The sequence below is a fragment of the Perissodus microlepis genome, chromosome 5, assembly GCF_051167445.1.
Source record: "Perissodus microlepis isolate ML-2025 ecotype Zambia chromosome 5, ASM5116744v1, whole genome shotgun sequence".
In the NCBI taxonomy this organism is placed as follows: Eukaryota; Metazoa; Chordata; class Actinopteri; order Cichliformes; family Cichlidae; genus Perissodus; species Perissodus microlepis.
Window position 1 is genome coordinate 26,542,096 of NC_140465.1, and position 21,638 is coordinate 26,563,733.

The 21,638-nt window shown below is 40.1% G+C and overlaps 2 protein-coding genes across 4 annotated transcripts in view; one reads left to right on the forward strand and one right to left on the reverse strand.

Annotated features, from left to right (window-relative positions):
- The window catches only part of ripor3 (RIPOR family member 3), a 57,761-nt gene extending 42,960 nt beyond the window's left edge, over window positions 1-14,801 (forward strand). For all 3 annotated transcript variants that reach the window (XM_084929077.1, XM_084929076.1, XM_084929078.1), the window contains 14 exons: window positions 149-275; window positions 522-682; window positions 974-1,210; window positions 1,891-1,987; window positions 2,775-3,029; window positions 3,119-3,264; window positions 3,343-3,508; window positions 4,434-4,563; window positions 4,763-4,927; window positions 7,286-7,450; window positions 9,392-9,594; window positions 11,055-11,138; window positions 11,272-11,362; window positions 11,463-14,801. In XM_084929077.1, the coding sequence (XP_084785203.1) occupies window positions 149-275; window positions 522-682; window positions 974-1,210; window positions 1,891-1,987; window positions 2,775-3,029; window positions 3,119-3,264; window positions 3,343-3,508; window positions 4,434-4,563; window positions 4,763-4,927; window positions 7,286-7,450; window positions 9,392-9,594; window positions 11,055-11,138; window positions 11,272-11,362; window positions 11,463-11,563 (2,128 nt within the window). In that variant the 3' untranslated portion in view covers window positions 11,564-14,801. The remainder of the gene's footprint in view (window positions 1-148; window positions 276-521; window positions 683-973; window positions 1,211-1,890; window positions 1,988-2,774; window positions 3,030-3,118; window positions 3,265-3,342; window positions 3,509-4,433; window positions 4,564-4,762; window positions 4,928-7,285; window positions 7,451-9,391; window positions 9,595-11,054; window positions 11,139-11,271; window positions 11,363-11,462) is intronic.
- Window positions 14,802-16,237: 1,436 nt separating this feature from the next.
- On the reverse strand, window positions 16,238-21,196 carry blcap (bladder cancer associated protein). Its single transcript, XM_084929080.1, has 2 exons — window positions 21,070-21,196; window positions 16,238-18,364 (listed from the first exon to the last, which is right to left on the reverse strand). The coding sequence occupies exon 2, from the start codon at window positions 18,178-18,180 to the stop codon at window positions 17,917-17,919; it is 264 nt and encodes an 87-aa protein (XP_084785206.1). The 5' UTR covers window positions 18,181-18,364; window positions 21,070-21,196; the 3' UTR covers window positions 16,238-17,916.
- Between the last annotated feature and the right edge of the window lie 442 nt (window positions 21,197-21,638).

Sequence of the window (21,638 nt, forward strand, 5' to 3'; positions counted from 1 at the left end):
TTGCACAACTCTGAAAAGTAACTCATTAAACAGACGGCTAATGATGACGACCAGTTTAATACCAAATAGATAAAAACATATGTTTATGCAGTGCATATCATACAGTTTGTTGTGCAGTGTATAACCTTCTGTCTGCTAACACCTGCAGTCCATTTGACGGCACTGAGAAGCTGAGGCCGCTGTCTGGAAACAAGCAGTCAGTGTCCAGCAGAAAGAGTTCAGTGTACAGCTGGACGGCACCGAGCACCCCCTCCTTCACTGAGAAATACTTTATTGTACGTATATGTGCACACACATGCACGCACTCAGGGGTTTTATTAATGCAAAGCACATGTACTGGTAGCAGGATTCAGCATCAACCTTTTCATTCAGTTCCGTTTTTATTCCCTGTTTTGTTATATTACCAAATTTGTTTATTGTGATATTACCAATGAAGTATATCCTACGTTTTGCTTACATTTTTATGTAAATAACTCAAATTCATAGCACACTCAGACTGTTTATCCTATTACTTTTTTCAGTCTATGGTGCGTGAGCTGCGGGATCAGGAAGGTTCTCTTCCATCTCTGGTGCCCAAAAGTCATCCCAACAGAGGAGGAATGTCTCTGCTCAGCTACCTCTCCAACCCTTCAAACACCTCTATCGCATCAAGCCACAGTCCTCAGAGCCCATACACCCCGAGGTGTGACGTGTGAAGTTAAAAGGGTTCAAATGAAGGGAGCACACTGGCTACAGAGACAATACGTGTTAGGAATATTAACTGTTTTGTATTCATCAGCTATAAAGCAGTGTTTAGTAGCATTTTTGGCTTGTTGCTGTACAGAATAAAAAAAAACTTATTTCAGATGTAAGTAATAAGCATAAGAAGTTAGTGCAACTATTCTGGCTTTATTACACCATTTTATTTGAATGTGGTGGAATTATCCAGCATAATTATTTTAGTCAAGACTGCTTTCTGGTCAACTGTCCGCAGTCTCTCAAGGGCTCACAGCTACCCTTTCAGCCCGAGTCGAGACACCAGTCTGGGAGGAAGTCGGACTCAGCTGTCGCTCGGAGAGGAAGAATCCCTGGAGATCTCAACAGAGGAGTCGGAGACAAAGAAGAGGGTGGGCAAGAAGGTAGACGAGGAGAAGGAGGAATGGGGAGTTGTGTTAGAGAGTCCATCCTTACCAGAAGAAAGTAAAACAGACTCCCTTATGACCTTACAGAGGTGAGGATTCACTCAAGAGAATACAATGTTTAAATATGTTTTTATTGGTTCCCAGAAGCAAAGAATTGGTTACATGTGAAAAGCAATTCAAGGAATACAGGCCACAACTACAGGAGTGAAACAGCATGTAACTGAGATGGAGGGAAAAATGATATATAATGATTGTGAGACAACCAGAAGGTGAGGAGGAAATGGAGCAAAGGCAGGAAGTACAACAACAAGATATATCTAAGCTTAAAGCAAAACAGAAAGTTACAATACAGGATACAATATTTAACTTACAAGGGGGAAAAACAGCTTTTTTTAAAGACGCAAAACCCCACAATTTGAGATGAATCTCTTTTTTGAGTCAATACTTTCTTTATTGATAATACTTGTTAAAGCTTCAAATGTAAAGTTAACAATGACAATGATTAACAATGACAAGCGGTGCTCCTAAAAGAGCCTAAAACAGGAACCTTCCTGTTGTTTATCTGTTCGTTATCTATTCTGGTGTAATAAGAATGGCAAAAATTCATTTTAACAATCACAGGTGAAAGTCAGAACAGAGGACGAACTATGACCGTACCATCCCGGTTGCTTTATGCAAAGACGCCTTAAAATTGGCCAGTGGAAGAGGAACAAACAGACTAGCACAGTACTTCTGGACAGTAATAATAATGTTTTTACCTTTAATGCAGGTCGAGCACTCCAGACATCCTGAGAAAGAACACATGTGGAGAAGCAGAGCCTGAGACCCACAGCGTAGCCCCAAGTCAGGACACAGTCACTGGGCAGGTAAAGAGCCCACACTCGGGTCATAGAAACACTTTGCTGAAAGTCCCTTTCACACTGCAATGGTAAACGATAATTAAAAGTCAAAAAAGCAGCTCTACCTGTTGTTTTGATGTCCTTGACCTAGCTTTCTACTTGTTCCAGAGTTCTATTTAAATGTGGGCTTGTTTTCACTTTTAAAAATAACCTATTAATATATCCTATCTAACAGTGACTGTACCTTCAGTGTCAGTTTCAGTGATGATTTGTCACAATTGGATCTGCTGCTGTGTTTTGTAATTGTATATAAGAATGATACACGAGTGGTGACGTGAACACTGTGGGAACCCCTGAGAAACGGCACAAAACATTAAATGCAAAGACAAGACAACTGATTTACTGCTGTTTCGCTTTAGCAACTAATTATAACAAATTAGAGTTAAAGATATTTCAGAGTCAGACAAATTTCGACCAGTTTTCTTAAAAGAAGACAAAGAACTGAGTGCATCTAAATGCTTGACTGCATGTTTTTCATTGAGGTGAAAAAAATGTATTTATTCAACCTTCAATAAGACATTATGAAGCATTTTTGTAGTCGCTTTTTGCAGTTTTATCTCATTTCATGTGGCCTTTTCATTTTTCAGCTTTTGTCATCTCCTTTCTGCTATTTTCCAGCTTCTCTCTTTTCTTCTTCTTTTCTTCTCTCGCTGTCACAGCTTGTTAAAAACGTGTCCTTCTCGGTTTTGTCACCTCCTGTCTCTTTCGTCTGGTCTTCTCATTTTTAAACTCAGTTTTTCCTACTTTGTCCCAGGACTCCACAGATTGTGAGGAATACTCTGTCACAGCCTTGCCAAAACCACCTTCTCAAACCCCAGCTGCACCGCAAACCTCCCCCGCAGCAGCTGCTCCGAGGCTGGCTGTGAGCGGGGTCCAACGTCATGCCCAGGCGCTCAGACTGGGAGCCATTATTGCAGAGCTGGAGAAAATATTACAGGATCAGAGCTGTGCTGACAAGGAGCTGAGAGCCCTGGAGCACCCGATACTGCATCTAGCCACCATACTGAAGGTAGCTGTGTGTATTTATACAAAAACTGTAGAAACGCCTGTAAACACACATGCTGTGAGTGAACCTTCTCTTTCCTCATGTCTTACCAGAACGACCTATCACTGCTGAGAAGCTCATCATCAGAGGAGACTCTGGCTGTTGAGGAGGTGCTGGGTAGCTTTGACTTTCTGTCAAACGACCTGAACGGAGATGATGACGCCTCCTGTTTGGGAAGCCTGAGACTGAAGGACAGTGGGTAAGTTCAGAGACAGAAACTTTAGTCCGCAGCGACCTGCAAAAAGCCTGATCTATACATACTTTCTTTTCCCATTAGCATCAGTTCTTTCCAGCAGAGCACGCTGAGGAGTCATGGCATTCTCTCTCAAGGCAGCCAGTCGGCTTCTGAGGAAGAGCTAGTCATCACTCCTCTGACCTCTGGAAACTGGGGTCTTGATCAAGCTCTGGAGACTCACCTGGATATCTGTTGCATCCTGCTGCAGGTACAGAATGTTCATTCTCTTTTATTTTCAGATACATGCTCACTTTACTTGAAATTTCATACTGAGATGCACACAACGGGTCCAACGTCTTCCCCTAAGCATTTCTCTCTCTCTTTAACAAGTTCTTCCGAACAATGCTGTTCATGTTTTTGTAGTAAGTTTTTAGGTAAATACATAAATCAACAGTAACATTGTTACAGTAAACCATGTCTCATACTCATAGTTTATTAGTACTCATAAGCGACTATTTGTCATGTGGTGCCGTGTGGATAGTGGATAATTTAGCAGACCCAAATGCAGACATGTGAAGGCTGAAGTTGAATTCAAAGCGATTATTTAATGTTGAAGTTCAGAGATTAATAAAAGTCAAAACCAATAATCCAAAGACAGTTCAAGGTCCACAATCCTTATGTAAACAAGCACAGGCTAAACAGAGCTAGAGGACACAGCTATGACGCAACAAAAAACAAAGGAAGATTGAGGCGATATATTTGCAAGAGGTGATGAGAGAAGAGGAAAGACGTGTGGGACTTAAACACAGCTGAGGACAGTAGCAAAATAAAACTGGGAAAGTAACACTTGATACAAGAAAACATCGGCGCAGAGGAGTAGGGTTAACACGGGGGGGGGGCTGAACAAGACAGGCGAACATAGAAAGACAAACACAGACTCAAACACTGATACAAGACTGGCACAGAACAGAACACAAAAAGGGAGCAAACTAAATCAAAACGTCTATAATAACTAAAACAAATACTGAATCCTCGTGACCATGACAGCATTTGCTTGTTTAGTCTGATGGCAACCACTTACACCGTAATCTGTTTCTTCCAGTGTACTGGATTACAAAATCCCTGACTCTCATTTATGTCAAACCTCCAACTTACTTTTCTAAATCAAACAAATGTGAACTCTGCTTCCTCAGATGATAAGAACGACCGACTTCACCCCGTCTAGAAGGGAGCTGCTGGAGGAAATGTCTCTCCAGGCTGAGGTCCTGGACAGAATCAGCTGTCTGCTGCTGGAGAAGAATGACAACATCTCTACACGAGACAGTTAGTGGAAAATCTGTAATCTAAGAACCACATCTGCAGTTAATGCATGAAACAAGGCACATTATTTTATTCAAATTATTTTTAAAGCAAATGAGTAATAAATTGAGGGGTTTTTTTTTTATTATAATTATCAATTTCACATTTTCAATAAAAACCTTATCCAGGTTCTTACAGTGATTCTCCTTTTGTTTATCCTCAGTCCTTCCTAAGGCCCAGAGAACGAGGGGTGTGCTGTTGTTCTGGGAGGAGTGCGTGCACGACAACAGCTCTCCTTTCTGTTGCCACATCGACAGCTTCACAAAGACCCTGAAGAAGCATTACACACACAAGGTGAAGGCCAAGCAGCCCGGCCAATCAGAGAAAGGTACAAAAGCACCTCATCGCCTTAACTACAAATGCTTGAACAAGTCTCACCCCCTTTTTTGCTCCACAGTGGCCCCTGTGACCATGAGTGTTAATTAAAAGACAACGGGACATCCAGTCCCGATCAAAAGTTTAAGACCTCTTGAAAAATGGCAAAAAATCATATTTTGCACAGTTGGATCTTAACAAGGTTCAAGTAGAGCTTCAACATGCAACAAGTGAGACAAAACATTTTTTTTGAGCATGCAATTTATTGGAAACAACGCCAAAACTGAAACAGGCTGTTTTACAGCTGATCAAAAGTTTAGGACCACATGCCTTTAAAGGGCCAAATCTGTAAAAAAACAAAAACAAACCATGGCTTCATTGTCATTTTCTGTCAGGTAGTCACACTGTCATGACATTCTGATAGCAAAGGCAAAAAACGTTCCCTTTTTGAACGTGGTCAGATTGTTGAACTGAATAAGCAGAGACTCTCACAGCACTCTATCACTGCTGAGGTGGGACACAGTAAGATGAGGGTTATGCAACAAAAAAGTCAATTGGATGACCCAAGAAAAATTTCACCAACACTGAGCCGAAGGAGCCAGTTGGCTGTCTGTCAAGACACTGGACGATCCTTGACCCAAATTAAGGCCATTACTGGTGCCGACTGCAACCCCATAACCATCAGACGGCATCTGAGATTGAAGGGCTTTAAAAACAAAAAACATCTTCAAAGGCCTCGTCTCCTTGAACGCCACAGAACTGACCGTTTGGACTTTGCAAGAGAGCACCAAACACGGGACATTAAAAGGTGGAAGAAAGTTTTATTCTGTGATGAGAAAAAAATTCAACTTTGGTCATCCTGATAGTTTCCAACGATACTGGCATGACAAGCAGATCCCACCTGAGATGTTTTCTACACGCCACAGTGGAGGGGGGGCCATAATGGTCTCGGTGCTTTTTCCTTCAGTGGAACAACGGAGCTATGTCCGGATGTTGCGGAGAGCCTGTGTGGTAACGACTGGGTTTTCCAACACGACAATGCTAGAGTACACAATGCCTGCAGGACAAGGGACTTGTTAAAGCAGAATAACATCACTCTTTTGGACCATTCAATGCGTTCCCCGATCTAAATCCAATTGAGAAGCTTTGGGGATGGGTAGTTTACAAAAATGGACAACAGTTCCAGACAGTAGATGCCCTTTTTTCGGCTGTCTTCCCACTCACCTCATGGAAACACTTGCATCAAGCACGCTGCAATGAATTTTTGAAGTTATCAACAAAAGAGGTGGAGCTACTCATTACTGAGTTCATTACTGGGTTTACGGGGGTTTTTGGAGGTGTGGTCCTAAACTTTGGATCAGCTGTAAAACAGCCTGTTTCAGTTTAAGCTTTGTTTTTGATAAATTGTATGCTCAAAAATATGTTTTTTCTCACTCCCATTCTTCTTGTTGCATTTTGAAGCTCTACTTATAACCTTGTTAAGATCCAACCATACAAAATATGATTAATATTATTTATTTATTTTTATTTTATTTTGCAATTTTTAAAGTAGTCTTAAATTTTCAATCGGGACTGTATTTACAGACTCTCCTGAGTGGGGTGATCAGGTGTCCCGCTTTATGAAAGAATGCATGGCATTTTTATCTCACAGTGCCCCACACTGTAATAAAAGTCAGGCTTTTATCCAGTGGCTATAAAAAAGCAAGGAATGCTGTCATCATAGATTAAGTGCAGCTAATGTTTTACTGCTGCATATTATGAATCACTAGAAAGTGGCAAGGTTTGCAGACCTGAGAAAATATGAAGGAAATTGCCACAAATAAAAGAAAAGTTTGTCAAAAAAAAGATGGGTGGATATCTACTGAAACCGATCAGCAGCTGATCCAGAAAGTTCAAAAAGCTAAACAAAACTACTGTAACAGTTACTGTGAGAGAAAATGGAAAATAATTTTGGCATGAGATCATAAAAAAAGTGTGAAACAGCAGAAAAGTAAAAAATGGAAATGTAAGCCATGTGGAAATATCTCAGTAAACTTCATAACTCTTTGAGAAAGTGAGAAAAATGTTCAGGAAAATAACAACTTGAGAAAAGCACAATTTGGATACATTTGTTCAATTTGAAATTGCGCTGCTCATGTACTTTGTGTACGTTTCTGCAGTATAGACGCCTGCTTATACTTAAAATCATATTTCTCAGCTTATATCATGAAGTCTCACTGTAGCTCAGACAATCTTCAGCGTTTTTATCCAATAATATCCAAAACTATAAAGCCAACTTAAAGCAGGATTCTAAAGAACAATTTACTCTAATGTAATGTTGACTCAAAACCACCTTGATGTATTAATTTTTTGTGTTTTACCTCCTCTGCAGTGTTTTCTCAGCTCCTGCAGCAGGTTCAGGCGGCCTGCCGGGTGGTGCCCAGCTCTCGGTCAGTCTGCAGCCCGGAGAGAGTCACCCTCTTCCAGCTGTCAGTCTACCTGAAGCGCTGGAATTTCCAGGAGCTTGGAGAGCACATCTCCCGCCTCTCAAAAGAAGGTAAAGCTTCAATTTACAAAGCTGTCAACAGATAAATATATCACTATTATCTACCTTAACTTATTATTCGTTTAAAAACCTTTCGTGAAATAAACATATATCACAGTAAGTAATAGTAGTAGTAGCCACATTGTATTTATAACTATAATTTATAACAAAGCACCGTAGGTCATTTCCATATGAACCCATTTTAATAGTTTTATATTTGAAACTTTACAGTATTTATACAGAAGTTATACATGGGAGGCATTTCCAAAGACTGTGTTTGGAGGTATCAGGAATGGGATGGTGTTATACTTCTAAGCTTCCAGAGATTCCAGCTCACTAAAGGCATCTGGACCATCTGTTAACTCTACAGCCAAATGGTCACCCCAAACAAACAGGGTGTGTTCTCTTGCATGCCTGTTTATGAGAAATATTTTGAGGTTTACATCTTGTGAGAATATTTCTTCAGTAGTGAAGAATAGTAAGCAGACCTTCAAAGGACTGTTTGAGGAAAATATGAGGAAATATTGAGTCTGCGTTAGGCGTGCACTTGGCACAGATGGGGTAAGGAGCCTGGAAATGCAGGATGTCAATAGTTTGAAGTAGTACTTGTGTTTAGTTCAGGGGGACACAAGCCTCTGTAGAGGCTCAATAAATTTCAAGAACAAACACACAGTTCCTGGTGTCAAACTATAAACATGAGCACACAACAACTTTTCCACCTCCCCTTTGCTCTTTCCATTCCTCCACCTCCTCTTGTTCAATCTGCTAGATTTCGCTACAGTATACAGATGTCTTCTGTTTATTGAAGTGCTAAACTGCATTTGGTTTGCATACCACTGCACTGAAGAGAAAAAACTGCTAAAACAACAACAGCATTTGTATGCTTGGTTCATTTGGGGACAAATAACTCCTGAAATGAATCTCAGTGGGTGGAGTTTACAAGACAAAGAAAGACAAAGAGTGCCAGAGAGATTAGATAAAACATCATTTACTTTTTATGCTGCAAAAACATTACACAATGTTCTAGTATGTAATAAAAATAAATAAATAAATAAAAATAAAATACAAGCATATTCTGTTTCATGATAATATTATGCATGTTGTGAACCGGGGCATGTGGCCAGCAGAGAGTGGACCCAGGATGCATGACTCAAAATCACGGCTTTATTAACGCTGGTAAAGGGTGAAGAAAACAAAAAACAAAAACAATAACTGAGCTGGGTAGGAATAGGGAGCCAAAATGGACCGATGGAAGCTACACACACTACAAGGGAGAGGCAGATGATATGTCCCCAGGAGGAGAGAGTGGGAGGGCAGAGTGAGAGCATGGCTTAACAGAATCTGACGAGACAGGGGAGCCAAAATTGAACATCACACACCCGAGATGGGGGACTATCAAAATAAAATGGGAAGTAATGCACACAGAGACCCAGCCTAAGAAATGCAAACTTGACACAGGGACCAGAGACATGACTGAGTGGGGAGACAAAAGGATGAAACACAGAGAGATCATAATGGGAACAGGAAGGGATAAACACAGGGACCGGGACTGAAGACATGTTTACTAGACATCTGCGGAGACGGGACGCAGGGAGACCAGACAAAGACGAGGACATGACTGAGGAGACAAAAAGGGTGACAAAATGCAGAGATGAGGCTGAGACAGACTGGGCACAAAAGGAAACTAACTTGGTCAATAGGAAACAGTTAAACCAAAAATATTATTATTATAATTATTAAATGAACAGTCCTCGTTTTCCTCTCCTTTTCCTGACCAGTTTCCATAAAGGGTGAACTTTAAAACTTTTCAGCCAACAGTAATAAGTACGTTTCATAAAGATCATGAGATTTGAATGAAAGCTGCTAAATGGATGTGAGCCCCCTCACTCAGCTCACTCAGTGGTATGTTGTTTATTATTTTGTTGTTCATTATTATTCATTGGTGCATTTCAGAGTACATCCTCTCAGCCCTGAGTAGCCCCAAACGGCGGCAGGCTTTAAATAAGCTGAGGGGCCGGAAGATCACAGAGCTACTTCCACTGGGATGCACCCTGCAGACTCTCGCCTCCCTGCAGATCGACTCCAACCACAAAGTCTGCAAAGCTGCCACCAACTGCATCACCAGAGCTGCTGGATGCAAGGCCTTCAGGAACAAGGTACATGAAAACAAGTCATCTTTTGCAGAGATTAATAATAATACTAAATTTTATTTATAGGCGCCTTTCAAGACACTCAAAGGCACCTTACAAGCAATGAAATATTAAAATCACAGTATGGATAAAATAACAATATAAAAACTCAATACAGGAAGGAAGGGCAACATGCAGAAAATCAGAGAGATGTAGAGGTGCGAGGTTATGGAGAGACTTGAAAGTAAGAAGCAGAATTTTAAAACTAATGAGGTATTTTACAGCAAGCCAGTGAAGGAGCTCTCTGTGCATTTCCACTGGAGGAACTCGGGTCAATAAGTTCTAAGGAAATTGTTTTGTAGCCCACTTAGTGGATAATTCTTTCTGAAGGATTTGAACTTTATTGATTGGATTTTGATATGACAGTTACAATGTAAATCCACATCTTAATATTAGGGAAGGATTTGGGGTCCAAAACATTGGTTTATGGCTACCAGTGTGAAATCAATAAAACAAATGACCAGCGCCTTTATCCCAGGTGTGAGACTGAGAGGTGGGGTAGACTTGGACTCGACAGCTTGTAAGGTGCTTTAGTTTATCACAGGCCTAACTGTCCCTTTTACTAGCATTGCATGAACCTTAATTTGCTGTAGTTAATATTGTTATATCGACAGTTTGTGGTGCTTGGAGCTGAAAAATTAAGCTATACTGCAGTTACTCTTATGACCACTTGAGGCTTGTTCCAAAAATGAGTCAATCCCCATTGACTTCCATGTCAAAATGTCTAACTTTACAGCATTAAAAAAGCATGCTTACAGCCTGGTATAGAAGAATATTTTAGCCTTTGTCAGTGATTCTTCCTTTTATAGCAACATATAAAAGTTTTGTTTTTTTAATAAAATGTCTAATTTGCATACTGGTAAGGCTTAAAGTTAGGGTATTGTTGCTTGTACTCATATTTGTACTGGCAGTGGGAGCTGTAGCCATCGCCACCTTTAATTCCAGTCACTGAACTGGATTCCCGAAGATCTAACGTGCTGTTTGGAGCCTTTTGAATTACTTTAATTGAGTAATCTGACATATAATATGGTCTGCTTTGATGTACGACAAAGACAGATGTGCTTCTGTTATCGTTAGTGCTTTTAGTCTGTTAGAATTAACAGTTACGTGTATTGCAACCATTCAGTTTATTAATGCAGCTTGATAGGTTTGCTGGCATTAACTGATAAGTTAGCATTCCACCCTCCTGTCCAGATGTGGTAACTTCTGGCTCCAAAAAACCCAACAACAACAACAAAAACAACAACAAAAACATGGTGGCAGCAACATCACTAATCCAAAACCAGTGGGTTATGTTACAGTGGCCACAGCCATCTTTTATATACAGTGTATGAGGCCAATCCAGCAGCATAAGTAACACCGTGTGTGTGTGTGTGTGTGTGTGTGTGTGTGTGTGTGTGTGTGTGTGTGTGTACTTTCTTCTTCAGGCGGTGCTTTACTACACAGAAAGCCTGAAAAGTATTGATATTAAAATCCAGCAGAGCTCCTGTTTGGCTCTCAAATGCCTCCGGGTAAGCAGAACACAACTCTACACAGTCACAGCAACACTCGGAAGTCCTGTTTTCAGAACTCTCTGGTTTTTATCAGCTAGCATAAGTGTTTTTTTGTTTGTTTGTTTGTTTTTGTTTTGTGTTCTTCTGTCAGGCGACAGAGAGTGTGGACCACATAGCAGATTTATGGAGATCAACAGATGAAGATCTGCGTAGTGCTGCCAGAGAAACTGTCCTCTCCTTTGGTACAAGCGTTATCCCTTTTCATCACAGGGTTATTTTTTTTTATATACCTATATTGTATTTTTATTTATTTTATTACTTTTTCTTTCAATCTGTCTGCAGGTAAAAAGGGATACCAGGCCTACCAGAGGATGGACCAGCTAGACACTGAGATGCAAGATGAGGCTTACCAGAACCAAGAGACTGAGATTACGATTTTATAGGAAACAGATCTGGATCAAAGAATAGGCACAAATGTTGTAATGATGCTGGCCAAGAGACTAAAACCAAGCCTATGTCAAAATGTAGAAAGTTTACAAACCTGTCAGGACGTCGCACCTTCTGGGAAAACTTAATTTTCTTTTAAGAATTTGTGGTGCGTGTGCTACGAGATCTTCCTCAACAACTGCAGAGGAAGATCTCATGATGGAGACTTCAGCTTTCCCTGGATGGATCATTCACTCACTGATGTTGATTAATGACTTCTTATTTCTCCTGTATTGTTTTACTCAGAATTTGAATTTATTTTTGTTAGATATGTAGAGTTTTTCTTAAAGAAGACGTCAGCTGTAGTCTCACTTTTTTCTAGTGCTGGGAGTTATTTCACCAACCAGTCGATATGACTGTCTTATTGGGACATGAAGGATAAATATAATATTATTTTACATAATCTTGCAGGCGTGTGTGTGTGTGTGTGTGTGTGTGTGTGTGTGTGTGTGTGTGTGTGTGTGTGTGTGTGTGTGTGTGTGTGTGTGGAGCACTAATCAGCTACAATAAAACAAAAAAAAAAAATCACATGAATATTAAACCCTGGCAGATTAATGAAATCCACATTAACAGCCTCTCCTGCCTGTGAGAGCTGAGTCTTGAATTAATTTTAAACAAGAGGAGTCTACAAATCAAGTTATGTCACACTACTCATTTTTCTAATCATTTTTAAGGCTTAATTGAGAAAACAAAATCAAATATATCTGAAAACAAATGCAATCTTCCAGGTTTTATATTCAGAATAATTCCTTTTTTATATATTTTCACATGCAAAGGTCTACAGGATAGACTGTGGACCTTTTTATTTTCACAGGAGAAGCATGACTTTTCTATCAAAATCCCAACAAGGACGGATGTTTGGGGGTTTTTGGGTTTTTTTCATACTACAAATACAAATGTTTTAAATGATACCAAATTCTCTTTTATCCAATTCTTCTTTGACAAAATGGATGTTTAGACAAAATTGTTCACGTTGGTGAAGGAAAATATTTGGCCTGCTGCCTTTGTGCCATCACAGAAACGGAGACCGCTGCTGACCTCTGCTGGCTGTTCACATATACTGAGCTGGAGAGGGACCCGAGGAGACGTTTGCCTGCCACAGAATAGATTTGGCTGTGGTTAGAGTGACCTAGGACCTCACTGACCAGACTGTTTGCGAGGCCGTGGGAAGAAAGATGCTGCCGACAGCAAAGCAGTTTAAGTTGTGGCATAAAATGACATTTTTCTTCAGCCTTATTGTGTCCATGAGAACTCTGCATCAACTTTAAGGAATCATGTTTGAAGAATCTGCTTCATGGATTGAACACAGTGTTTGTTTCTGTTGTTTTGTTGATAATAGGATGCAGAATCGTTTAGCTTCCTAAAACAAAGAAAAATCCTACAAAATCTTAAAAACTGTTTTCAGTAAGAAGCAGAGCTGCGCTTTAACCATGTTTGAATTCTGTGTGTTTTGTTTTAGCCCCCTCCCACACAACCAGATGGTGCATGATTTGCACTTCAGGAGAGTTTACACAATCAAGAGGGAAAAGATTTCAAAGTCATCTTTGTACACAGATAACATACCCTCACCCCCTCTTTTGCAAAACTCTCACAGTCTGACTGAACACCAGTTATTTGCTGGTCTTTGGTAGTTTTCCAGGTGCTGAATCTTTGAAATCAAAATGTTTTCAAAGCTGCTTTTTAAAAGGTTGAGAATGAGAAAAATCAATGTGCTGAGAAAGCTTTGGAAACAAGCAGGAGGGCAAAGGAAGTAAGGTCAGAAGGAATAAATGTGCTCACACTAGGTGAACAAACAAGGCAACATGCTGACATTTATGACATGTGCTAAAATCATCTCAGTTTATCTGTTAGCAACCATAATTTTTCCCCCAGATGCCTGAAAAGGTTAATTTAGCCATGGTCATATCAAACAATCCCTTGAATGGCAGATTTGTAAAAAATATATATATTTTTAGTAAGTTGAATAAACACAAAAGTGAAAGAGCAGACATAGTGCTGGTCAAAATGTCACACAAGACACAGTGAAAACTTTCTGCTCGGCATAAAAATTAAGACTTGCAATTATTTGTTCCTAAAATTGGTGATTCCAGCCGTGAAACTCATCTCATTTCTTCCATCTGTGTGTCAGACTTTGGTAATTTTTTTGAACTGTGTACCCAGAGCTAACAGCAGGACATGGAAACTGAATTTCAGTTTATTTTGAGTCAGATTTATTGCACTTAAAGAATGAACTGAGGAGACTTGCTGATCTGGAGATGGCAGCGGAGCAGGAAAAACAGATTCAGTTCAAAAACTTGGTGTGGGCATCTGAGATCAATATTTAACCACAGCTAAGCAGGAAAACCTGAAGCACAGGGAGAGACGAGTTACCTCAAACTCAAAGCACAGGAAAACCACAAGACTGAAAGGTGGTCGAAGCATCGTCACGACATGAGTGACTAAACTATATCACAGCCAGTGGAGGAGCTGGGAAGGATAAGGCTCAGGTGTGCAGGTTGATTAATCTGGTGGACTGTACCCACAGAGAGGAAGAAAAAGACAGAGACAGGCAAGAACAAACAGGAAACAGGAGCAAGCATAAAAGAAGAGCAGTACTGCATCTGTGTATAAAGGGTTACTGAGATGTATTTAAGACTTTCTGGTGCATACCATATTTACACAAGTGGAAACAAAGGATGAGCATCCTCCTGTGCTGAGAAATATATGAAATATTAAAAAAAAAAATGGCCTGCCCTCTTTTTCAAACACTAAATGAAAAATTAAATATAAATAATATAAATTAACCTCTACAATAAAAAAGTTAAAAAGTGACAATTTAAGTTCATTTCTAGAATTAGAAGAAATACAGCATGGCAGATATGTTCAAATAAAATAAAACTGCAGTAGTAATAATTACATCATCTCCACAAATGATTTAAAAACAAATAAGGAATGGTTGGTTAGTTTTGATGTGTACAATCATGGAGAGTAGGTCATGTATTTAGTCTGATTTATGAACACAGAGGTCTGTAGGTCTGATTGTGAAAGATACTTACGTTGTCTGACTTTAACTTGGACTTGCTCTGCTGTTGTAAATTAAAGGCTGCAGTCTGGCCTGGGAAACATGACAAACAATATTTTTTTATGTAATAAAAAAAAAAGATTTCTTTGAAGATGTCTTTTCATCTTCAAGAATCAATTGTGTTTTTAAAGAAACCCAGTTTGTGGCATACAATGGAGAAACATTCACATTTTTAAATCACAAATGTTGAAAAAAATACAGGAGCTCCAGTTTCTTTGAAGAATTATGAATTCATTGTGCATCAGTGTTTGATTTGTAAACAGGCGATACTTTCTGAGCTCTTTCAGGAGCAAGAAAACAGAAAAGGAGGTGAAAGCTGATGCTAATTGTTTTGGGGAATAGGAGCACATCCTTTGCTTTTCTTGCAGTTCAGTTGCATCATTATCATCATATGAAAACCACTTCCAGTTCTAGTTTCCCATCATTAGTCAACTTGTTTGAACCGTGTACAACAGTGCTCCATATAACATGAAACCATGCTTCCACTGGTCACACGTGTTTTTAGTAAACAGGCTATTTGCAGGGTGCACCACGACCAAAATCAATTAGCATAATACAGTCTTGCTGCAGGAAGCAACCATGAGAAGATGGTGAGCAACAACGCCCAGGTAAGCTGTGATGTTTAATCAATGATCAGTTGATACTAAGAGGCCAAATTGTACTAATTATACCTGATTCCATCACTCCGCTTCTACCAATCTGAGCTACTGATACAAGGTAGGATGGATCCACACCTGTGTTATTAATTCTGATCCTACTATCCAAATGTAGCAGCCTGTTGCAACAGGCAACATTTTTCCAGTCCATTTCTGATGAATCCCTGTAATTTCAGGGTCCTGTTAATAGCTAACACCTGGTGTGGTCTTCTGCTGCTGTAGAGATGCTCTTCTGCATACCTTGATTGTAAAGAGTGGTTACATGAGTTACTGTTGCCTCTCTTTCAGCTCAAAGCGGTCTGGTCATTCTCCAACATCAATGATGTGGATTGGACTAAATATTGTTGCCTCTTTGCACCATTCTCTGAAAACCGTAAAGATGGTTGAGTGGGGAAACACCAGTATATCACCAACATGTAGCTCATCCTGTCACCAACTCTGAATTACTTCACCATTCTGGTGCTGAGTTTCTTAGGAGTTCATCTTCAGCATGTCTGCATGCCTGACTGACTTGCTGCCGTGTGATTGGTTGATTCAATAATTGCACTGAGCAACTGAACAGGTAGCCTGCTCAGTCGGTGTGAGTTGGAGCATGTGTGTTCCTCAAGCTCGGGAGTCTGAGGACCCTGCGCAGCATTTTAGCTGTCCTAAGACTGCACTCTCCTGGACAGAGATATCTGATTTGTCCCTGGAATCTGCTGGAGCCCAGTTTTGGCATTACAACTACAGATAAGTCTGGATCACTTTTTTTCTCTTGACACATGGAATCATTTTAAAACTGCACTTTATATTTAATGTGTCATCTTTGTCTAATACTTACATTTAATGATATGACAAATATGCAAAAACAATTTGCAACACAATTTTCCTACAGAAACAAACAAACAAAACAAAAACAGCAAAATGCAAAGCACAACTCTTACTTGCATTTATTTTTTAATCAAAATACGTTTTTTTGTTTGACACAGAACCTCACAGTTTAACACATAAGAGGGAAAACTTTATTTAAATTAAAACCAAAGCAAATATGTTGCAGTGAACGCAATGAGCACTGCCACAGGAGGCCACGCACACACGCACACACACATTCCAACAGGTACAGAGTATAAACACCTTAGCCTGTGTCTGACAGCTAAACTTAACACTTACAGCAGTGACACCTGTGGAAACTCCAATCCCCTGTGAAATTTTTAAACCAGTTCTTCAGCCTGCACTCTGTATTGCTCATTGTTGCTGGAAATGCTGACCATAGCCGTTGTGTCTCCTTGTGTATTGCCACATTTTTACACTGATCAGCATGTCATGACCACAAAGAATGCACACCCATAGCACATTACAGAAAACTTTCATTCAACTACACATCCAGATTTTTCTACCCTTTGGAAACTTTCAGCATTTTTAACTTATTAAAAATTTGGGTGTCACCTTGACGCTTGGGGAAAAAAAACAAAAAAAACTCATGCAAACTGCAAAAGAAAAAGAACAGAAACAAAAAAGATCAGATGGCAGTAGGGAAGGTCACACTGAGGCAGGACAATGAGGAGCAGCTGTAGAGCACAGCGGGTAATAACATCGTAGGTCCTCAGCTCTAGTTCACCTGTTTGAGGTGTGTTTGAGTAGAAGTGCGGCAAAGGGGGGACATATTCACAGCGTAGTTACTGATTGTCCAGTGTCTGTGTACTCGTCTTGTGGAGCATTACGTGTGCAGAGCCAAAGTGGCGACAGAGTTTGGCCATCCAGGGCTGTCAGAGGTGTGACGCTCTTGTTTTTGACTACAGTTTAACACTACCTGGCGTATAAAGTTTGTTGAGCAAGTGATCGTGGCTGCCATAGCAGTTTTCAGAGGGGTTAAGTGATTTTGGCAGTTTTAAGGAGCAAAGTATTTTCAGTTTAAAAAGATGAGCGATCGGGTTTGGGGAGAAAGTGAAATCTCTTAAATCGGAACACTGAACTGGAGAGGGATTTTCATTATGCTAGTTTACGTTTCCTTCCATCCTCTCACTTCCCTTCACCCAGAAACCTTTCCTCCTCTGCCATCATGGAGGATTTCCCATCCCACTATAAAAACCTCAGTCAGAGGTAGCTGAGACACAAGGAACAGACAAGTTAGCATAATGCAAAGCACCCACCCCTGTGACTTTAAGTTAATGTCACATGTAGTTTATACTGTATACTTTTTTTTATTTTTCATTCATGTGCTGGAATGAAAGTTGGTCAATGTGAAATTCTTTTTCACTCAGCATCAAGTCAAGTTCATGCATGTCCTTCCCTTTTCATTTCAAGTTTGGATCCCTCGCCTTTGCTGCCTGTTAGATAATAGGACACATAATGTGACCTCTGGCACCCTTCCCATTCCTCAAATTCTTCTTTACAGCATTAAGAAAGAAAAAAGAAAAGACAGCGTTCATAACCCTCCAACACCAGCTCTTCTTCTTTAGTTTGTCTTTGGCTGAACACTCTTGGTATTCCCCTCCAGTAATTTTCACCACTCTAAGCATGGCAGTATCTTTCTACAATAATTTCTCAGCATTGCCTTATACTCCTGCTCCCTCCACCTCCACTTCCTGGTGCTGCTGCTGGTGCTCCTCCTCTCCTAGGTCCCAACAATGGCTGGGTCATGGGCAGCATCTGGGAGTGCAGCATCCTGGCAGTGGTAAAGGAAGCAGTTGCCCCAGCAACTGTAGCAGATGAGGAAGAGGGCAGCCAGGAAGACCAAGGCACAGATGGTGCAGGGCTTTCTCTCCAGCAGGAAGCTGAGCAGGTAGAACCCCATGAACATGGAGTGGTTGAACCACAGAGCTGGGTTCAACGGCTTGGGGATGAGCAGCACGGGGAGCAGCCATTGAAGGCAATACATTGTCTCTTTTTGGAAGGAGGCAGAAGATGTTTTCTGTTTCAGATCTATGAATGAAGGGTCTCTGATAGGTTCAGAGTGGAGATGACAACAGCTCTTTGCAGATGTGGGAGCGTTCCTCTATCCAACAGAGCTGGGATGATGCAGAAAGATGTCAAAGCAGCCAGATGTTACCATCAGATCATCCCTGCACAGGACGGTGAAAAGAAAAGTTAGAAGACTCATAATCTGGGCAAACATATCTATCTGAGCTTCCTCTATTTTAAAACGGGCTTTTGGAGAGTGACGAGACAATCTAGCTAGAGTCTGTTTATCTTACGTTTCCTGTTATTTTCAGCTTCTTGATAAAGAAAAACATATTTTAGGTTTCAGTATGTCAAAGCCCACATAAAAAAACTGATCTTTCTACATGTCAGCATAACTGTGATTAGGGCTGCCACAATTAGTCGACTAGTCACAATTACGTCGACTATTAAAATCGTCGACGACTAATTTAATAGTCGACGCGTCGTTTGAAGCTTTGCAAGATCCCAAAAGACGCAGGAATAAGTAGTAGGATTTAAGAGTGTAATAACGGACTGAAACAGAAGATGGCAGCACTGCATGTACAAGGATGCCAGCTGCCGTTAAACCCCGAAGAAGAAGAAGCTGTGTCCCAGAATTCATAGCGCGGCCCAGCTCAGTTGTCAACAATGGCGGCAGCTAGTTAGTTTTAATATTACTCTTATTATTCTTTCTGGGTCACAAAATAAACGATTAACATATTTTCAGGCGAGAATGTAGCTGTGGAAACCTCAAATATCTGCTCAGTTTATCAAGACACCACATATTTTCAAAAGCGCTCCGACGTTTTCGGAGACGTCTGTTACCCACTAGCTCGATAGCGAGCCGGGGGCAAGGCTGACTAGAGCCCGTGAGAACACCGGACTCCCCTTAAATCGTTTTCACACCCACCGCCGTCTTTCGCTACTCAGGTTAAACATATATAAGTCACTTAGATAACTTAAAAATGATATTGTTTTGCTTTTTTTTAGTGTTTTATTTGTTCCTGAGTAAATCGGTTTGGCTGAGATTAAAGTTATAGTTTTTACACAGCTGAATAAACCTCAAGCAGACAACTGATTATCATAAGTGTGAGATGCTCGAGAATATACTCCGGTGTCCCGTTATATTTTAGATAGCAAGGAGTTTATTAAACTTCACCGAAACAATCTGCAAACTTCATTAAAATTTAATAAACTGTCATCTTGTCTTTATTTTTTAATTAGCACATACCTTAAACACTTAAAGCTGTAAGCTAATGATAGTTATATAAGAGCAGATGCATGCTGGCGCAATAAGCTGTATGTTGTACGTCCAATGGATGCATGATCTGATTAGTCGACTAATCGCAAAAATAATCGGTGACTAGTCGACTATCAAAATAATGGTTTGTGGCAGCCCTAACTGTGATGGACCTTTTTTGTTTTCATTTTCAAATAAATGTAAAAAGAAAAAAGTTTTATTTAATTCACACTTTTTATACATGCTGTTTTGGAACTATTTGTTGTTTTGTGGCAATAAATAATTCAGGAGACATGAAGAAAAATAAAGTGTTTTCCCTACATAAAACATGACAACAGTTGAGTTTCCTTCTCACCTCCTCTTCAAGCCAACTCTTGAATGGTAATATTATTAGAACCACTTCTTTAGTAATATTCACATGCCTGCATGTTTGGCAAATATTAAACGTGGGTACACAAACACTCCAAGACACAAGTTAAAGTTAAATTAGAAAAACATAACATTCAAAACAGCTAACATGCAAACTCGGGTGCAAAACACCAGGCAGGCAAGTGTAGCACTAATGTGAGGAGTGAGACTTGCCTCACTCAAAATCCTAATCAGTGACCCAGTCCTTGTTAAAGCCTCCCGAAAGTAAACATTTACTCAGCTATTAGTGTGCCAACTTCCTTAAAGGGCCTAACACACCGAGATCAGCTGTTCGGCTAATGTTAACTACCTGTGTGGTTATCTTTAGGCCTCCAAGCACATTAACAAAACTTACTTCGCCTTATTTAAAGTCGGGGGGGGAATCAACGTGCGCTGGGTTTAACACGACAGTGGCTGCTTTCTTTCAATATCTAAACCAGCTGCCACTAGCTGACTGTCAGGGACAGCTGCTCGCTCTCTGACTGCCACATGACCACCTAACTTTAAAATATACCTACGACGTTATGAATGTCGCTGCTGTTAACCCTCTGCTTAAATGCCTGCTGCTTTGATTAACATTAGTTCAATTCAAGGGCAGCGCTTACGCTTTGCTACCTGGTTAGCCTTCGTGTTAATAGAGGAAATTTAGTTTTCATACAGTGATCCTCTCCGGGTAAGACTTCTCTAGAGTCTGGAAAGGGCAAATCAGACTATTTGAAAAACAATAATGGACCAATTTAACGTTGGCAGACAAATCTGGGAGAAAAAGCGTAGACCACAACATGGCTAAATATTCTTGCTTTTGATACACTGTACGTGCAGCGAGTTGTTTTTATTAGAGTGTAATTAAATGGATTTATCCGGCTAACCTGTTCCGCGAAAACACATTGCAGTGGGCGGTAACGTTCGTTAGCTAAAAGCTGCTTTTTAAACAACCATTAAAAATGAAAAAGTCCGATTTGTTTGTACCAAAAAAGACAATATTTGAGTCTTGGTGTAGACACCCTGTAAGTAATGGGACAGGCCCCCGTGTAGTGCTAGCTATGAACGGAGGACTGCATTAACAACAGCATGCACCTGAGGCTAACCAGCTAAGTTAGCTTGGAAAACAAACGTTTGCTTCCGCTATCGACAAAAACCAGAATCTGTAAAGGTGGCCACCTGTATTACAATCCAACTATAAATTATTATGAAACAAACCTGACATGTTTTGAGCTCATTCTCAGCAAAAATAAACCACCGGTATCATCTCCGTTTCATCAAACGACTGCGTACGTAGCTAACTAGCGTTAGCTTAAAGGACCCGTGTGGCGGTAGAGCGAAGAAGTTTAGGTGTCTGTGACGTGCCTGATTATATTTAATAACTTACTGTTGATAACTTTACTTGGACCAAATATGATATCGTTAAGCTTGGTCTATTAATATAGAATAAACTTCTCGAATTCTTCTGTAATAATATTTTGATTGCTGGAGAGTTTTCCTGTATTTATAAAATCTGTTGTTGTGTGTTGTGTGCTGTTGTTCTTTGCTGCTTGGATAATTTGATGAATATTATTTGAAAATAATACCCATTTATTTCTATAAAGAGAAAAAACAAAAAACTCAGAACAGCTTATACAGATTCGATTAGCCCTGTGCAGTGGACGGTGATTTAAGAATTACTCAGGCCTGAAATATCTTGTTCCTTGTGCCACAAAGCCACATTGGCTGACATTTTCTAACAAATATGGTAGTCTGTGATTTGATCACACACCCTGCTTCTGGATAGC